Below are 20,158 nucleotides of genomic sequence, written 5' to 3'. Positions count from 1 at the left end.
ATACCTTTTTATTATGACAAAGCAGCGAACAGGAAGGGATTATGGGGGGACAGAAGAAAAGAAATACAAGAGAAGAAGGAAAAGAAACACATACACAAACAACAACTAGAAATACATTGAACATCTAAACTAGTTACTAATATGCTGGTGCTATCGTCCTCACTCGCATATTTTAAACTTTTAAACAAATTATGTCACAATGAAAAAAATGGTGTCTGTAAAAAAGTCACGGATATCTACCTCATAACTCTCGCTTAATAAAATGTTTTTGTTAGTGGAGCATTTTCTCCAATATGTTAGATGATAAATAATCGATCCAAATAAAGAAAAATTGAAAAAAAAAGTTTAAAAGGGTAAATATATGAAAAAGAAAATCTCGTCCACTCCTTGATGTCTGCGATTTCTGCATCGCAGCCCTTGTTGTATTACCATGTCTCACCCATAAAATCCCCCAAAAATCCAGCTGTGGCCATTCACAGCTGTGTCTTGACACTCAGTGATACATGCTACATGGAGTTTTTGGACCGAAACAAGATAAATACGCGATAATATCTCGTTAAAGTCATGGCGTCTGTAATTCTGCTCTCGCGTGCTCTCACCGAGATAGGGTTTTTGCTGCTTTAAAATTTTATTTTATTATTTTTTTTTTTTCAAAAATGCCATCCTGTTAAAACATTTTCTTCCCCCAGAAAATTGAGATTTTAAGCTTTCCAATGATGAATCACACATGCATATTGGACAATTTTGAAATTTGGCCAAATTGGAGGTCTCAGAGCGGAACTTCAAGTACTGTCTGAGACCTCCAATTTGGCCAAATTTCAAAATTGTCCGATATGCATGTGTGATTCATCATCAATGACCCTGGTTATGAGATAGATATCCGTGACTTTTTTACAGACGCCAAATTTTTCATTGTGACGTAATTTGTTTAAAAGTTTAAAATATGCGGGTGAATAACTTTTTTAAAGTCGTTTTTTTTTTTTAAACTAAAATCCAGACATCAATTAATGATTCTAAGCTAAAAATGACAGACATTTTGAATAAAAAATATAATTACTTACCTTCTTTTTATGGCTAGGTTGAAACAAAAGCGGTTGCGCGACATCTGTAAACGGGGGTTTTCAGGGTAAAACGGACAAACTAAAAATAGTTCGGAGGCTTAGTGAGCCATGAATCTGCTATGGCAGCATATAGACATATTGTTCTATCAAACACAACAGTTGTTTTGGCTTAAACTACAGCAGTTTATTTTAAAGAGCGGTGCAAGAGCAGAAACTGCTTTTTCAGTCTTGTCTGTTTTCCGCCGTATAGACCCTACCCACCGACGTCACAAAATCACGTGCTCGCTGTATGGTTCCGCCACCTTGTCCGTCATTTTGTGTCTGTATTATCAATGGTCTCAATTGATCGAGCAATTTATAATGCATTTCATGGAAGACCCGGTGCTTTCGGATGCCGTAAACTCACTTGATGCGTTGCATAAAAGGCGTTATGTGGAAAAGCTTCAGTTTATCCATTCGCCAGATCCATATTTGATGCCTAAATCGATGTTTTTGGACCCGCTGTCTCCGCCGTATTTGCCTGACATCTGCTAGCTACCCTGAGATGTACAACTATCTTGTCCACACAAAATCAGCCTATTCTCACGAAAGTTTGAAAAACTTTAAGAGCTTGGAGGCTTATAAATACTTCGTTGCTGGTTGGGTGAAACAGGTCCTCGTCCACGAAAATTCGGCAGGAATCTATCTTGTGCTTGGAAAGGTGAGTTACGAAATTTTCAATTCAAAATCTTTTGTTATTGCTAACATCCACTGTCAAGTCTAATGTATTTCATGTCGTTTGTCAATGGAGTTAGGGCTTTTAATGTTTATATAGTTTAGCGATAGCACTCTCACTACATACATACGTGTATGTTGTCGGCGATTAGCCTAGCAATGATCTTAATTGTGGTTGTCAGCCCAAAACCCTCTAAATATATATTAAATGCATCTTACCAGATATAAAATGACTACTACATAATCTGTGGTAATCGTTTGGAGCCCAGTTTTCTCGTCGAATTGCAGCAGCCCATCTCACTCTCTTCTTTCCGGGTCTCTCGGAATCCGGTAGAACTTCAAGTCTCTCCGTCTTCTCCGTCTATCTTCTCTGTTATTGCAACCGACCGCCACACACGCCTTCACCATTTTGATTATTAATGTTAACGAGCAGAAAAACACGTCGTAAATAGGAGGAATGTACGTAGCCATAACAGGTAAACATGATGTGTTGACGGACAAATGGGCGGCACCAGTCAGGAGGAAGGAGTTGTGACGTCACGTGGGTAGGGTCTATACCAGGGGTGTCCAAACTTTTTGCAAAGGGGGCCAGATTTGGACTGGTAAAAATGTGGGGGGCCGACCTTGGCTGACGTCCTTTACGCGGAACAATATAAGCTAATTTTAGCAAGCCATTCTGTGTGTCACATTTGCTTTATTATTTTTTTTTTAATTATTAATTTCAACAATCTCGCAACTAGCGTTCTCTTTCGACTCTCAGGCTCTTGCGAAATACTGCTGCTTTGAAATTAAACTAGCTTTAAAAGTTGCTTCAATTTCTCGCTGCGTATCTTCTCTGTAATCTTGTTGTACATGTCAGCGTGTCTTGTTTGGTAATATCGCCTCACATTGAATTATTTAAAAACAGCGACTGTCTCTTTGCAAATGAGGCAGACACAGATGTTGCGTATTTTATTGAATAGTCCAATTTCCACCTGTCCTTGAAGCGTCAGCCGTCGCAGTCAACTTTTTTTGTTGTTGATTGTCGCCATTTTAGAAAATTGGAAGTCAAGGATCACATGGGGTAATGTTGCTTAGAGTGCTGCTGCCTTTTTGTGGGTAAATGAGGAGCAGCATTTAGTGTGTAAGCTACTTCATATGCTGGTAGCAGTGCTGCTGACCAATTTATTAAGTCTGTGTGCGGGCCAGACTTTACTGATCTTATGACAGAGGCTGGGGGCCGGATGAAATTTGACCACGGGCCGCATTTGGCTCCCGGGCCGCACTTTGGACAGGTCTGGTCTATACTGTATGTAGGAAAGTAAATTACATGCAATGACACTTTTCGGCCACCAGGGGGTGCCTGCCCCCTTGGCCCCCTTAAACTCCGTTTATAAACTGAATTAGGATTTGTCCAATTTTAGTGAAAATACAGTTTAATTTATACTGGGGACACAAGTGGTACCCTATAAAAATGGCCTGCTTACTTACCTTTCTTGTAAAGCCATTTCATTTCATTTGGCTTTTTTTATTTTTTTTTTAATTTTAATATATTTATTTATTTATTTTAGCACATTTGATACAGAAGTAATCTAAACGAATTTAAAAATAATCAAGATACATTACTATTAGGGTACTTGGATTGCAGTTCTTTCTGCATATTTTTTTTTCAACAAGTAACTTGTATCTGCTAGGCATAACAGTTTTAAAGCAATTCCCCTCCCAGTTTATTATTATAACAGAAAGAAACGATATACAGTATTTCTGATTAGGGATTGCCAAGACAAGGACGCCGTGTAACAGTGTTGGATCGCGGCCTCCAGACCGCAATCCCTTTCCATTCCGTTCACCTTCATTTTCACGGTAAATAAAACCATGGAGTCATGAGCTCGCGGCAACGAGTTTGGATATAGGCATCGGTCAATCTTCTTTTAAAACGGATACGGGACCCTTTTTCGGAAGAACGCGTTTGGATTGGATTGGACTCATTCTGAATCGGAGATTTGGCTAGACAGTCCAACAACAGCAAGATGAAGCGGGTAGCTGTGGTTACCAGGCACAATGGCCTCGTAGCTCCGCTGGGTAACAACAACTCGGGAGCGTCAAGCATCGTCTCGCCACCACAAAGGAGAGCTTTTAATATTTCCACCTCTACCGACAGATGTGCCAGCGAAGGGAAAGAAGGTTTATTGAGTACGAACAGGACCCCCGCCATCAAATCGGAGCTTGTTTGCAAGTGGACAGGCCGAATTTCCTCAAGACAGTGGTTTGGGCGGACGGCTCCGTTTGTCTGCAACCAAAGTTTTAGTTCCATGCACGACCTAGTCGACCACGTCACCGCCGAGCACGTCGCGACAGGACTCGACACCCTCAGTCACGTCTGCATGTGGAACGAATGTGTACGCGAAGGGAAGGCGTTTAAAGCCAAATACAAACTTATCAACCATATCCGCGTGCACACCGGGGAGAAGCCGTTTTTATGTGCATTTCCGAACTGCGGCAAGATGTTTGCACGATCTGAGAATCTCAAGATCCACACTCGCACGCACACCGGTAGGATGTTTGATCCTGTTTGCATTATGTTGTGGTTAAAAATCTCAAAGGAAATGATGAAAGACATGCCCAGTGTAAGAGCTCCACCATATTTAAAATGGCACGGTTCACATACGTTTTACATCCGCCCTTTACACTGAATGTATTGCGCCATACTCATCTTATTTATTTTATTATTTGTTTTGCGTTCATCTGAGCAGTGCTGCAGACTAGAGTTGTTCGATAATGACTTTTTAACCGATATCCCGATACTGTCCAATAGCGTACCGCACGCAGGCTATTTTTAGACCGTGAAGTCGCATCGTAAAGCGGAAGTAGGACATTATATACACGCCCTCGCATGCAAACCATTATATTTTGGCCTTCTTTCTCCGGTAATCTTTCAAAAACTGACATGCCGATTATTCACTGCTACTATGGAACTTGTAGAAACAACTCTAGACATTATGACCAGGGGTGAAAGTGGCTAGAATTTCTTGCCGGTGTTGTGCCGAAAAATGTCCCCGCCGCGTGAAATGTCCCCCCTGACGGAACGCTTATTTATAACGCTATATTGAGGTGAAAACATCAAATGTTTTCATGGACGCATTACTGTAATGGATTTACGACTGTAAAATCAGTTTTAAATGAATAAATTACCCTAATTTTCGGACTATAAGCCGCTACTTTTTTCCCTCATTTTGAATCCTGCGGCTTATAGTCCAGTGCAGCTTATTTGATGATTTATTTGGGTTAATAGGTAAAACTATATTTGACAGCGGCATCATAAGACTGTCATAAGAACGTCATAATTATGACATGACACTATCATGGGCATTACTGAATGCTTATGACAGATGTCAATATGTGTCATGTGGCATATTATGTCACTAACTCCATTTATGTCCAGCTCAGATCTTTTACGTCCATTCAAAAGTGAGATAATTTGCTGGATGACACTAACCGACATCTATTATAAGCATTCATTAATGCTTATGACAGTATTATGGCACCACTGTCCAAGAAAATGTTACCAAATACCATAACTAGCAATTAATGAAACAACTGGGACAGTAACTGAAGAAATAATTAGCACAGAACATGACTATTATTGACATCTGTAGCGCCTCCATGCATGCTAGGAGGAATGTTGGATGACAACAGTGTTGAGAGCAGGTGGCAGCAGAGGTTGACTGTCTACCCCAAGGAAGCAGTGATGGCCAAATGGAGCTTTTAGTGACAATAAGGCTTTGCAGCCAATTAGCTCAAAGCTTAATGGTGGTTCATTTGGTCTCATGACAGTCTTACGGTGCCATTGTCAAATGAAGTGTTACCAGTTAATATCTTTTGGTGTAAATATCCCACAATACAATGAGGACAACTGCGGCTTATAGTCCAGTGTGGCTTATCTATGAACAAATGCCGTTTTCATGTCAAATTTTGTGGCTGGCGGCTTATAGTCAGGTGTGCCTTATAGTCCAGAAGTTACGGTACACAAAATACTAGTACTGTATTTTAGTAACAACTCGTGGACTGGGCCACATAACCATCTTTGAACAGAAATGTATTAGCCGACAGGTTTTCATGACCATATTCCAATGACAATCACACAGGTATGACATTTATTAGTTCAAGCAGAGTAAAATAATACATATTCACAGTACAAGAAAATCGTTTCCATGTCCATCGATTGGTAAGAAAAAGCTGTTTGTACGAGTGACGTGTGGGTGCTCAATAATAAAATAAATAAATAAAATAAAATAAGCGCTCAATAAAGCGTTATATATAACCGTTCCCGTCAGGGGGGACATTTCACGCGGGGAGGCTATTTTTCGGCACAACACCGGAACTCACTGACATGAAGGTCACCACAGAACCAGAAATTTTATTTATTTATTAATTTTTTTCCTTCATTTTTTTTTTTTGGGGGGGGGTGGGGGTGATATTCAAACCTCTTAAACTACTGAATGCACAGAAAACTGTTTTAGCACAGTTATTTCTATAACACATATAAAAACGGATTTTCATTCAAAATTCTATTTTTTTCAATGATTTGCAAAATAAAAGTGAACAAAAACAGCAATAACCCCAACCTCCATCTACTCATTTTTTTGCCCTCATCTCCTCACATACTAAATGCCATATCTCAATTTTAACTACTTAAGAACATAGGCTGTATATTAAAATCAAAGTTAATGTAAGCATTTACTTAATTTTTTTAAATAACAAACATATAAGTAACATACATCCAGAAAAATAAGTATAAAATGACTTATACCATGCAGAGTGAAATGGAATATATTTGGAACATTGCACAAACAGACTTTTTTAAATCATAAGTAGCCTAACATAAATGAACAAATATAAGTCCAAAGTGCAAATTGACCGCTAAGATGTTCTGAACCTCCCCATCTGAGCAAATAAAACTAGATATGATAATTAAGCCTCCTCAACTCTTTCGTTGCTCTTAAAGATTTGATCCATTTTATGTTGCATTGCCCTTTTTTTTGTCGCATCAATTCAACAACCTTTTTTTTTTTTTTTTTTTTTTTTTGCTGTCCCAGAAAACATGCATATTTGAACCAATCAGAGCTAACTACCTCTGCTGATCACATGTCAGTATGTCAGCCAATTAAACGGATAAATGAGTCCAGGCTTGCTTTGCTGCGTGCATTCACACATCGATGTGACTCGTGATCGTCAGACTCAGATACAGTGCCTTGCAAAAGTATTCGGCCCCCTTGAACCTTGCAACCTTTCGCCACATTTCAGGCTTCAAACATAAAGATATAAAATTTTATTTTTTTGTCAAGAATCAACAACAAGTGGGACACAATCGTGAAGTGGAACAAAATTTATTGGATAATTTAAACTTTTTTAACAAATAAAAAACTGAAAAGTGGGGCGTGCAATATTATTCGGCCCCCTTGCGTTAATACTTTGTAGCGCCACCTTTTGCTCCAATTACAGCTGCAAGTCGCTTGGGGTATGTTTCTATCAGTTTTGCATATCGAGAGACTGACATTCTTGCCCATTCTTCCTTGCAAAACAGCTCGAGCTCAGTGAGGTTGGATGGAGAGTGTTTGTGAACAGCAGTCTTCAGCTCTTTCCACAGATTCTCGATTGGATTCAGGTCTGGACTTTGACTTGGCCATTCTAACACCTGGCTACGTTTATTTTTGAACCATTCCATTGTAGATTTGGCTTTATGTTTTGGATCATTGTCCTGTTGGAAGATAAATCTCCGTCCCAGTCTCAGGTCTTGTGCAGATACCAACAGGTTTTCTTCGAGAATGTTCCTGTATTTGGCTGCATCCATCTTCCCGTCAATTTTAACCATCTTCCCTGTCCCTGCTGAAGAAAAGCAGGCCCAAACCATGATGCTGCCACCACCATGTTTGACAGTGGGGATGGTGTGTTCAGGGTGATGAGCTGTGTTGCTTTTACGCCAAACATATCATTTTGCATTGTGGCCAAAAAGTTAAATTTTGGTTTCATCTGACCAGAGCACCTTCTTCCACATGTTTGGTGTGTCTCCCAGGTGGCTTGTGGCAAACTTTAAACGAGACTTTTTATGGATATCTTTGAGAAATGGCTTTCTTCTTGCCACTCTTCCATAAAGGCCAGATTTGTGCAGTGTACGACTGATTGTTGTCCTATGGACAGACTCTCCCACCTCAGCTGTAGATCTCTGCAGTTCATCCAGAGTGATCATGGGCCTCTTGGCTGCATCTCTGATCAGTTTTCTCCTTGTTTGAGAAGAAAGTTTGGAAGAACGGCCGGGTCTTGGTAGATTTGCAGTGGTCTGATGCTCCTTCCATTTCAATATGATGGCTTGCACAGTACTCCTTGAGATGTTTAAAGCTTGGGAAATCTTTTTGTATCCAAATCCGGCTTTAAACTTCTCCACAACAGTATCTCGGACCTGCCTGGTGTGTTCCTTGGTTTTCATAATGCTCTCTGCACTTTAAACAGAACCCTGAGACTATTACAGAGCAGGTGCATTTATACATCATCGGTCATTTAGGACAACATTGGATCATTCAGAGATCCTCACTGAACTTCTGGAGTGAGTTTGCTGCACTGAAAGTAAAGGGGCCGAATAATATTGCACGCCCCACTTTTCAGTTTTTTATTTGTTAAAAAAGTTTAAATTATCCAATAAATGTTGTTCCACTTCACGATTGTGTCCCACTTGTTGTTGATTCTTGACAAAAAATTAAATTTCATATCTTTATGTTTGAAGCCTGAAATGTGGCGAAAGGTTGCAAGATTCAATTGGGCCGAATACTTTTGCAAGGCACTGTAACTGCAGCAGCTGGGGAAACCTCCATGCCGTCCGTGGAATAAAATAAATAATAAATATTGGTGGAAACAGACTACGCTACACAAGCACTTTATTATGCTTGTTGTTAACACTTGTGTATGTAAATCTGATGTTGGTAGATTGTTTTGGTCTTGGAGATGAAATGCATGTGTGGCAGCTTAGCATTTTTCTTTTAAATAGCGTTTTGACAGTTGTCGTCATATCTCGGAATCAAAGCACCGTATACCGGAACTGCGTTCTGGCCCTAAATCTTATACCAGAACTGCGTTCCTGACCATTCTGGCCCACTCTCACCGCTGATTATGACATATAAAGGATGTTTTCTTCATTCTCTCCCGGAAACAAAAAATGTGAAGAATGGAGCGACTATGCTTCTATGGCGTGGACTGGACGTCTAAAAGACCAGTTAAACGCCAGCAAAGTGAAGCCGTTCACATTTCATATGCAATAAACATTTTGTTTGGGCCAAGAGGTAAGCCATTTTGATATATGGAGTTATTTTTTTAGCGTGGCATTTTTCGTGCTGCTTCTGTCTGACAATGAATGACCTGAAAAAAAAATTAAAGTGGTATCTGACTGCCACCGTTGTTACCTTTTATGTTGTAAAGAAACAACTTTAGTAAGGGGAAAGTGTGAATGAATTAATAGAATTAAGATGTTATTAATGAAAAAATTAAGTGTTCGTTGGCTGTCAACGAGTAGCATTTGCGATCGCTACACAAAACAGCAATGTCCCCCAAAAGAACGGTGAGACGTAAAACAACCAGGGGATATAATATATAAGAAAGATGGGGGTTATGATGGTAAAGGATAGATTGTTGAAACAGGAGAATGCCATTGTCATTGTCAGTGGCATAAGAAAAAGGTGTCGATAAAAAAGCCAAGGGGAGCTTAGGTTGGCTCGTTTTTTTCGTCTTTTTCAGCCGTCAACACTCAAGCCATCTCTTAACCTGAACATTTGTATGTTCTTCCCCATCTTTACCAGTGAATTTGTCACCAAGGACATCATTTTCGGACAGAATTGGTAGGTTTAGCTCTGTTAACATCTCCGTTGTACACTATTCCCATTCATTTACTATTGGGGACAAAAAGGAGCTTGTCCCCTCTTAGCTAACAGCAGAGCCACAGAAGCTAACGTCATGAATATTAATGAACGGAAGTGACGTTTAGCGTGCGGTACCCCATTCCAAAAATCCAATACCGATATGTAAGGTCGTGAACTTAACATATTATGGCTACTTATATTTTGTTGCCCCACTGGATACTTTATTAATCATAATACATGACAAATTCCAAGCATCTTAGTTTAGAGCAGTGCTTTTCAATTACAGTGATCCCTCATTTTTCGTGGTTAATGGGGACCAGAACCCGCCGCGATAAGTGAAAAACTGCAAAGTAGAGGCCCCCCCAAAAATGTTTTTTTTTGTTCAATGTATTTATTCAGATCTATCATTAGAAAGAGACAGATATGGCATGTTTTTTTTACCTTTTTCCTCAAAGTATGATTTAAAAAAAACAACTCTTATGTATATGGCGGAAAACACAGACAAGGCAGAAAAAGCAGTTTCTGCTCCTGCACCCCTCTTCGAAAAAAAACTGCTGTATTTTAATCCAAAAGAACTTTTGTGTTTGATAGAACAATATGTCTATATGCTGCCATAGCAGATTCATGGCGCATTAAGCCCCCGAACTATTTTTAATTTGTCCGTTTTACCCTGGAGACCTCCGTTTACAGACATCGCACAACCGCTTTTGTTTCAACCAAGCTATAAAAGGAAGGTAAGTAATTATTATTCGAAATGTCTGTCATTTTTAGCTTTTTATTAAAAAAAAAAAAAAATACAAAGACTTTAAAAAATTATTCACTCGGATATTTTAAACTTTTAAACAAATTACGTCACAATGAAAAAAATAGTGTCTGTAAAGAAGTCACGGATATCTACCTCATAACTATCGCTTAATTGTATTGTTTTTGTTACTGTCGCATTTCCCCCAATGTTTTAGATGATAAATAATTGATCCAAACAAAGAATAGTTGGGAAAAAAAAAAAGTTTAAAAGGGTAAATAATATGAAAAGGAAATTTCGACCACTCCTTGAGGTCTACGATTTCTGCATCGCGACCCTTGTTATATTACCATGTTTCACCCATAAAATCCCCCAAAAATCCGGCTGTGGCCATTCACAGCTGTGTCTTGACACTCGGTGATACATGCTACATGGAGTTTTTGGATCGAAAAGAGGTAGATACGCAATATCTCGTTAAAATCATGGCGTCTTTACTTATGCTCTCTCATGCTCTCACCTCCAGTTAGGGTTAGCTGTTTAATTTTTTTTTTTTTTTTTTAAATAAATGCCCTCCTGTTCAAAAAAATTTTCCCCCAGAAAATTGACATATTAAGCTTTCCAATGATGTATCACACATGCATATAGGACAACTTTGAAATTTGGCCAAATTGGGGGTCTTAGAACGGAACTTCAAGTCACCTGAGTGTTTTCCGCCATATATATATATATATATATATATATATATATATATATATATATATATATATATATATATATATATATAATGTATATATTTTAATAAATGGTTTTTAAGCACTGTAAATGTAATAATTTTGATGAAGTTAAAAAAAAAAATGCTTGTCTTTATTAAATGCTTCATTGAGTGTCCATTCAAATTCACTCCAGCTGCTCACTTATACACAATGAGTTGCCACAGCAACTGTTTAACAAGTTAAACGTTGACTGACGCAAGAGGCGCTTTGAAAGTCGAGTCTCTGGCAAGATCAAATCTTAACTGTCTGTCAATCATTGTTTACTTTAATAAGCCACTCTAGTTCACTCTCTGATGAACAAAGAGCAGGGAGTGGGAGGGGACAGCTTATCTGATTTTTTTTTTTTTAAGTGAAAAAATATCTGCGATAGACTGAGGGCACGAAGTTTGAAGCACGAAGTAGTGAGGGATCACTGTATTTTCTGTTACGCCCCCCTCCCTCAGGAAGATGCAAACGTTTCGCTCCCCCCCAAGTCTCTGCTGCCACTGTAATTAGGCTATATATAAATGGGTTTTAAGCACTTAAAATGTAATAATTATGATAAGTTTTCAACATGTTACTGTCCCACGGAATTATTTTTAAACAAGAAAAAGACGCCTAATCCATTGAAAAAAAAAAAAAAAAATGCTTGTCTGTATTTAATGCTTAAAATTGAGTGTCCACTTAAATCCACTCCAGCTGCTCTCTTATACACAATGAGTTGCCACAGCAGCTGTTAAACAAGCTAAATGATGATTCACGCATGAGGCGCTTTGAAGGTCGAGTCTCTGGCAAGATCAAAGTTCAACCGTTTACTTTCATAAGCAATTCCAAATCACTCTCTGATAAATAAAGAGCAGGGAGAGGAAGGGGACAGCTCATCTGTATTTTATTTATTTATTTTTTAATTGAAAAAAAAAAAATCCACTATGGACTGAGGGCGCGAAGGTCGAAGCACGAAGTAGCGAGGGATCACTGTATTTTGTGTTACGCCCCCCTCAGGAAGATGCAAACGTTTCTCGCCCTCCCAACTCTGCTGCCACTGTAAATACGGTATATATATACTAGTATATATATTTGTCTGAAAAAATATTAAAAGTAAAAAAATGTAGAATTATTATAAGTAGACCTCTGCATAGCATTGTCCTTGTTCACATAAAAAGTTATATCGATCAACTTACAAATTTATACTTTATTATTAACAATTTTGTTTGTAACAGAAAACACTGAAAGCGCATCTTTGCCTGAATTAAAAAAAAAAAAAAAAAAGGCACAACCAAACAACACTCAAGGTACATATTTTGACCATTTGATACTGAAAAATGAAATTGAATAAAATCAATAAAAATAAATTAACTTTGATAAGCAACAATAACTCAAAAGTACAATATGCCAAACAGTTTCACCGAAAAAACAAATTAATAGAACAAAAACGACACTCATTGGACGTAGGGAATTTTAATTGCAGGTGGTATCGGCTGCTTTAATAGGGTGTGAGGTTATTTTTGCACTGAGCAGCTTTGTATGCCACCTTATACAATGCTAACAGTGCTCGTTGGTGTACTAATGTAACACTCACAAAGCGGGACGATTCTTAGCAATATTTGGCATGTTTTTGCTGAAAAATCAAGTGGTTTATCAATGTGATTGGGGTTTAATGTCTTTAAGAGAGGTGTTAATTGATTTGGCTTCATACTGTCCGCTGCCAACAGTTTTAGACTGAGTAAACAGACTGACAGTCTTTCCTCTTCTCCCACTTTATTAAAAGTGAAGCCAAACGCCACATACGCGTCATCATATTTCCTCATCTTAGCTCTTCGTATCTCCAGTGCTCTTTGCTGTGTGCTCTTGTTTGGTTAGAAATACTGTGCACACTCTGAAAATGACAGTGCCACTGCCATCCACTGAGTGGATGTGCAGTTTCACTTTATTTTAGTACGGCAAAAAAGTACGTTTCCTGAGGTCATATGCTCACCCCCTGGCATCGCTTTGCGCCCCCCTGGGGGGGCCCACCCCACTATTTGAGAAGGAGTGGTTTAGAGACATCTAATAGTCAATAAGCATAACTGCTGTGCTAAACTGTGACCAGCCCTTGTACAAAGGCAGAAGGCATTCACGTAATTCAGTTTGAAGGCAACATGCATATTGTCCCAAAAACAATAATGAAAAGAACGATGTCAATATTATCCGATATAATGTTAAAATGCTTTTATCGGCCGATATTATCAGCGACCCGATAATATCGGACTACTCTACTGCAGACCACAGACAATGAACTGTTATTTCCCTCTAGATACAGTATATTCAGTGGTTAAAGTGAGAATTAACAGGTGGGGAGCCCTAAAATTCGGTGTTGTAGCTAGCACAGTAGGGACAATTCTGTACATGTATTCTCAAAAGAGAAATACAGGCCGGGTTAACAGGAAAAACACACATTCCAATTTGTCATGGCTAACTAACACAAAGAAACAGCAAACTAACAGCATAACACAGCGACTTGGACAAAGACTAAAGTGAGAAAAACAAGACTTTGTTTTTGCCCTCGGTTTTCTACGTGCTTCCTCATCTTTAACAAGAAAATGATCAGATATTAACACTTAGATTAGGTTTTCCAGCAGTTATATAAAGATTCATAACATTCATAACAATCCCGCCATTAATGTTTAATATATATATATATATATATATATATATATATATATATATATATATAAAAACTAGGGCTGTCAAAATTATCGCGTTAACGGCCCTCTGCTGGCGCTTGGGTGCGACTGATTTTATAGGTTTCAGCACCATGACCATTGTGTAATTATTGACATAAACAATGGCGAGCTACTAGTTTATTTTTTGATTGAAACGTGTACAAATTTTATTAAAACGACAAGAGGGGTTTTAATATAAGATTTCTATAACTTGTACTAACATTTATCTTTTAAGAACTACACGTCTTTCTATCCATGGATTGCTTTAAGAGAATGTTAATAATGTTAATGCCATCTTGTTGATTTATTGTTATAATAAACAAATACAGTACTTATGTATAGTATGTTGAATGTCTTGTGTCTTATCTTTCCATTCCAACAATAATTTACAGAAAAATATGGCATATTTTATAGATGGTTTGGATTGTGATTAATTACGATTAATTAATTTTTAAGCTGTGATTAACTCGATTAAAATTTTTAATCGTTTTACAGCTCTGGTAAAAACATAACACAGTGATCCCTCGTTTTTCGCGGTTAATGGGGACCAGAACCCGCCGCGATAAGTGGAAAAACCGCAAAGTAGCGTGTGTGTTCAATGTATTTATTCAGATTTAGCATTTGAAAGAGATATAAGACTCTTTTTTCCCCCCAAAGTATAATTAAAAAAAAATAAAAAAAATAAAAACTTATGCAGAGGTATATTTTAATAAATGTTTTTAAGCACTTCAAATGTAATAATTATAAGTTTTAAACATGTTACTGTCCCACCGAATTATTTTAAAACGAGAATAAAGTATAAAAATGCTTGTCTTTATTAAATGCTTCATTGAGTTAGTCCACTCAACTCCGCTCCATCTCCTCACTTACACACAATGATTTGCCACAGAAACTGTTTAAAAAGTTAAACGATGATTGACGCACGCGGCGCTTTGATGCTGAGGCTTCCAGGGATCTGTGACCAGATCAAACAGAAGACGTCTATCAATCATCGTTAACTTTTATAAGCAACTCCAGTGCATTGCCTGAACAACAAAGAGCAGGGAATGGCAGGGAGGGAGAGTGAGACTACGCGATCGGCTCGGGACAGCTCATTTTGTATTTTTTTAATTGAAAAAAAAACAGCGATGGAGTGAGGCTGCGAAGCTTGTAACGCTAAGTAGTGAGGGATTACTGTATGTTAAAACGAGATAATTATAATGTAAAAAAGTGTTAACTATCCTGTAAAAACGTGACAACTATCATGTAAAAACGTGATAACAAACACGTAAAAAAAATGGGTTATCGATCACGTAAAAAAGTGATCACTATCTTGTAAAAACATGACAACTATTATGTAAAAACGTGATAACAAACACAAAAACGTGATAATTATCATGTAAAAACGTGACAATTCTAATTTTATATAACATACGGTTATACAGTTATTAAGATTACTATAGCATAAAGAACATGCAAACAAGTTTACCAAACCATCAGTCTCACTCCAAATCAATAAATTCAATGAAATCTTCACTTTGTTCAGCCCTTCTCAGTTGTTTTTATTTTTTTTTTGATAATATACCGCCAGTATTGAAACAATGGTGTGAGCGCTCTCTTGCAGTTTATTGCGAAAATCACATGGGAAATGATATAATAATGTGTTAATACTTTCACACAGAAGTTGCACCCCAAGCCAAATTATGAAAAAAAACCTGCAACTCATAGTCCGAAAAATACGGTTATACAAACTTGACCATTATTGTGTATGTATTGTAAGCTTATCTTATTAGTCCTTTGATACTATATTATTTTGATGGATAAAAATTTAGCCGAAAAATTAAGAAAGATGAAGGTTTATTTTTCAAGGATTTTGAATGCCAAATGTCCTCCAATTATGGAATGACCTTTATCTGCTTTACTTGGGGCTTATTGAATAATGTTATAATTCTGTTTGCGTTGCAGGTGAGAAACCATTCCAGTGTGAGTTTTGTGAGCGTCGCTTTGCCAACAGTAGTGACCGCAAGAAACATTCACAAGTCCACAGCTCTTCAAAACCCTATGACTGTAAGGCTCTGGGCTGCACCAAGTCCTACACACATCCGAGCTCTTTGCGCAAGCACATGAAAATCCACATCAAATCATCACCTACCTCGGACCCCTACGACACATACGACTCTGTCCATCAACACCAACGACCTCAGCCTCTTCTTGAACCGCTTGACCTTAAGATTAACCACATGTCACCATCATTCAGCAATAAGAACACACATTTAGAGTGCGATCACAGTACGTCTAACAAAATAAACCACAAACTACAACCTTGTTCATCTCCGTTGGCAATGCCTTTGGACCTATCTCTATCTGGACTCAAGAGTCAGCTGGCCCAGCAGCATCAGCAGATTCATAGGAGCCAGTTATCAGTCAACCCGGCTGTACCTGAGTTGCCTAACATCAAGGAATGGTATGTCTGTACCAGAACTACAACACCAAATTTACCTATTCCTCACCCAGACGACATCAAATCAGAACCAAGTGACGAGGAGGATTATGTTACGTAATGGACTGGGAGTTTATGAGGTTTAAGATGAACCAATGTGTCAAAAACCATTCCGAGAATTGTCCCGTATTTTGTTTTTCTCCTAGAGAACGGATTTGAATTCCCCAAAACACCACAAGCTAGCCTTTTTTGTCGAAAAAAAAATGAAAAGATTGTTGTGAACTACACTGCTATGCACATTCAAAATGTATGATAGACATACTTGGAATTTCCCTTTTGTATTGTTTTGGATAATTATTTGGGTCTTTTATTGTGGTTATTTTATCTATCATTGTCGCAGAATGTATTCTAGAGAATTATAAATGCCTAGACCAGGTGTCACCAACCACTTTGAAACTGAGAACTACTTTTTGTGTACTGAATAATTATGAAATAACAAATGTTTTCAAATATTGTATTCAATATTTTTATGTTCTGGTGAATTATTCATAAATAATAGTTTATATTAAGTATTTAAGACATTCATCATTCTCGCCATAATTCTAAAAATGATGTTATTTGTGTAAATCTCTGCCAGTGTTTACATTCTACAAATGGTCACATCTAAAATCCTTGAAAGTCCCATCATTCTTGAGTCATTCTTTGATCATTGAGGGCCACCTGGAGCAATGTTGGTGACCCCTGGCCTAGACTGTACAGATTTGTCCAAACATTTTGGAAAAATTGACATTTCCCCCCCCCCCGATGCATTTACTCATCACCATCAATTCATTTTATCCACAATCAATCAAGATGTAATTGAAGTGAAGAATTTCCGATTCAATTTGAGATTTTTATTCAAGAGATAAAATTGAATTTGGAAAATGGACATATATGTAAAATGACACTTGCTTCACAGTCAACGTGCCTGGAATCTCGTGCCTGTGAACATCTGGGAGCATAGTCGGGAGAATGATGTGTCTGTGTGTGTTTGTGTGGTACTGGAAGCCCACTTTTGATAAAGAGAGCAACAATATTTAATGAGCGTCACATTTGTGTGTCATTTTACCTGTGTTGGGAAAGTTTATTTTCTACATTAACTAGTTCAAATTGCAGTTCACAAATTTTAAAATGAACTCTTCAGTTCATAATTCAAAATTCTGAACAAAAAAAAATAACTTACGTAAATACTTTAACGTATTTCTCTTCTTTTTTTCTCCCCAATAACTGCTGCAAGCTATTATTGACCGTATAGTCGATATAGCACGACAGACAGCTATTACTTTATCCACTTTAACACACAAACTGTCAGATGCATATTCAATTTCAAATCCGCCTCGATACTGACCTGTTCGTAAAACTTGCTTAAATGTTGGTACTGGGCTGGTGTTCTGTCAGATTTTGCACCCCATCAAAAATTGCAATTTTGCGGTTCTGCGCATGCGCGTAACATTACAAACGGCCACGAATGCAGCAATTCCAAAGTAAACACCAAAAACTTTCTATAAAGAAAGGAGTATGTACTTATGTTTGGTTATGTACGCACACAAAAAGTTTTATTCTCACACTCATCTTCCAATGCGGCTGGCTGTGCTCAACTTGTCTGCACACCGCTCTCTCACCGTTAACGTCTTCCCTGTGCCATTAAGCATTTGTTTACGTTGTATTCATGTTGCACATGTACAGTCATGTGAAAAAAATTAGGACACCCCATTAAATATTCAGTTCTTCATTAAGAAATATTCACATATCAAATGTCTGATCATGGTTTTCTTTATCTCAGGAAAACAAAGTGATTTAATTGCAGGTAAACATAAATCAACATTGTTTTACTCATTAAACCAAATATATCAACAGAAATGCATATTCTAACTGAGGAAAAAGTTCGGACACCCAACCACCTAATAGCTAGTGTTACCCCCTTAACTTCAGTGAAACGCTTTTTGGAGCCATCTACTATTCTTTGACATCTGTCTGTAGAAAGTTTGCCCCACTCGTCAATGCAGAATACTTTCAATAGTGACTGACTATTGAAGTGAGCGAGAACCCCATAGTGAGATCAATGGAGCTATCTGAGGCCTTCAGAAAGAAGATTGTAGATGCTTACGAGTCTGGTAAGGGATTTCAAAAGATCTAAAAAAAAAAAAAAAAAATCAGCCATTCCACTGTTTGGAAAATAGTCTACAAGTGGAGGACACTCAAAACAACTGCCAACATGCCCAGGTCTGGGGGTCCAAGCAAGTTCACCCCAAGAGCAGACCGCAAGATGCTAAAAGAAGTCTCCAAAACCCTTAAAATGTCATCATGGGACCTACAGCAGGCTCTTGCTACTGTTGATGTGAAAGTGCATGCCTCTATAATCAGGAAGAGACTTCACAAGTTTAACCTTCATGGGAGGTGTGCAAGGAGGAAACCTTTGGTCTCCAAGAAGAACATGAAGGTCAGACTAAAGTTTACCAGAGTGAATGCAGACAAGACCAGGACTTCTGGAATAATGTTATTGGGACAGATGAATCTAAAATTGAATTAATTGGACACCAGAACAGAGGATATGTTTGGCGTGAACCCAATACAGCATTCCAGGTGGAAGTCTCGTCGTTTGAGAATGCTTTGCTACAGCAAGACCAGGCCAGCTCACGATCATAGAATCCACACTGTATTCTATCGTGTATCAGAGGTTGCTTGAGGAACATGTGAGATCATCTGTGAAAAAATTAAAGCTGAAGCAAAACTGGACCCTGCAACATGACAATGACCCAAAACATACCAGTAAATCCACCAAGGACTGGCGGAAAAGGAAGGGAGTCCTGGAATGGCCGAGTCAGCTCAGATCTTAAACCCATTGAGATGCTGTAGGGGAGGGGTGGGCAAACCGGTCCTCGAGGGCTGCAGTGGGTCCTGGTCCTTGTTCCAACTGATCCAGCAAAGAGCTTTTAATTAATGAGGTTTCAATGAAAAAAAGAAGCACCTGACTGCAATCAACTGATTGTACTTATAACACACCAGATTGGTGAAAAGGTGTCCACTTGATGGGTTGCAGCAAAAACCCGTACCCACAGCGACAGCGGCCCTTTGTGGAATAGTTTGCCCACCCCTGCTGTAGGGTGATTTGAAAGGAGATGTACAAGCAAGAAACCTCTCAAACATCTTACAGCTAAAAGTATTCTGTGTTGAGGATTTGGTGCAAACTTTCTTCAGACCGATGTCAAAGACTGGTAGCGTCTCACTTAAGTTATCTCAGCCAAAGGGGATAACACTAGCTAGTGGTAGGTGGTAGGGTGTCATAACTTTTTCCTCAGTTAGAATATGCATTTTTGTTGATATATTTGGTTTACAAAGTAAAGCAATGTTAATTTTTGTTGTTTACCTGCAATTAAATGGCTTTCTTTTCTAGAGATAAAGAAAAACATGATCAGACATTGGTATGTGAACATTTCTTAATAAAGAACTAAGTATTTCATTGGGTGGCCTAGTTTTTTCACATGACTGTATATTTATGATCTAATGTGTTTGTTTAGCACCTTTGGATAATATTAAGAGTCCAACTGAATGTATAAGAATACCAGGGGCTGAAAGTGGCTAGAATTTCTTGCCGGAACTCCCCAACGTGAAGGTCGCCACGGAGCCAGAAATTTTATTTATTTTTCATTCAAAATGGTATTTTTTCAATGATTTGCAAATGACTTATTTTATGCAGAGTGAAATGGAATACATTTTGAAGATCGTGCAAACATTGACTTTTTTAAATCATAAGGAAATGAATAAGTAGCCTAACATAAATGGACAAATATAAGTCCAAAGTGCACATTGACAGCTAAGATGTTCTGAACCTCCCGATCAGAGCGC

General features: G+C 38.1%; 1 protein-coding gene across 1 annotated transcript; it reads left to right on the top strand.

Annotated features, from left to right (window-relative positions):
- Window positions 1-3,533: 3,533 nt before the first annotated feature.
- zic2b (zic family member 2 (odd-paired homolog, Drosophila) b) lies at window positions 3,534-19,483 on the top strand. The gene is made up of 2 exons (XM_057847429.1): window positions 3,534-4,307; window positions 15,799-19,483. The coding sequence occupies exons 1-2, from the start codon at window positions 3,785-3,787 to the stop codon at window positions 16,392-16,394; spliced, it is 1,119 nt and encodes a 372-aa protein (XP_057703412.1). The 5' UTR covers window positions 3,534-3,784; the 3' UTR covers window positions 16,395-19,483.
- Window positions 19,484-20,158: the final 675 nt, after the last annotated feature.

Source organism: Corythoichthys intestinalis, chromosome 10 (genome assembly GCF_030265065.1).
Source record: "Corythoichthys intestinalis isolate RoL2023-P3 chromosome 10, ASM3026506v1, whole genome shotgun sequence".
Classification (NCBI taxonomy): Eukaryota; Metazoa; Chordata; class Actinopteri; order Syngnathiformes; family Syngnathidae; genus Corythoichthys; species Corythoichthys intestinalis.
The sequence above is the reverse complement of the archived record's forward strand: the minus strand, read 5'-3'. Positions and strand labels throughout refer to the sequence as shown.

Coding starts and splice junctions, on each gene's coding strand:
- zic2b (XM_057847429.1), top strand. CDS start 3,785: ATGAAGCGGGTAGCTGTGGTTACCAGGCACAATGGCCTCGTAGCTCCG. Junction 4,308..15,798: donor CCACACTCGCACGCACACCG/GTAGGATGTTTG, acceptor TTTGCGTTGCAG/GTGAGAAACCATTCCAGTGT.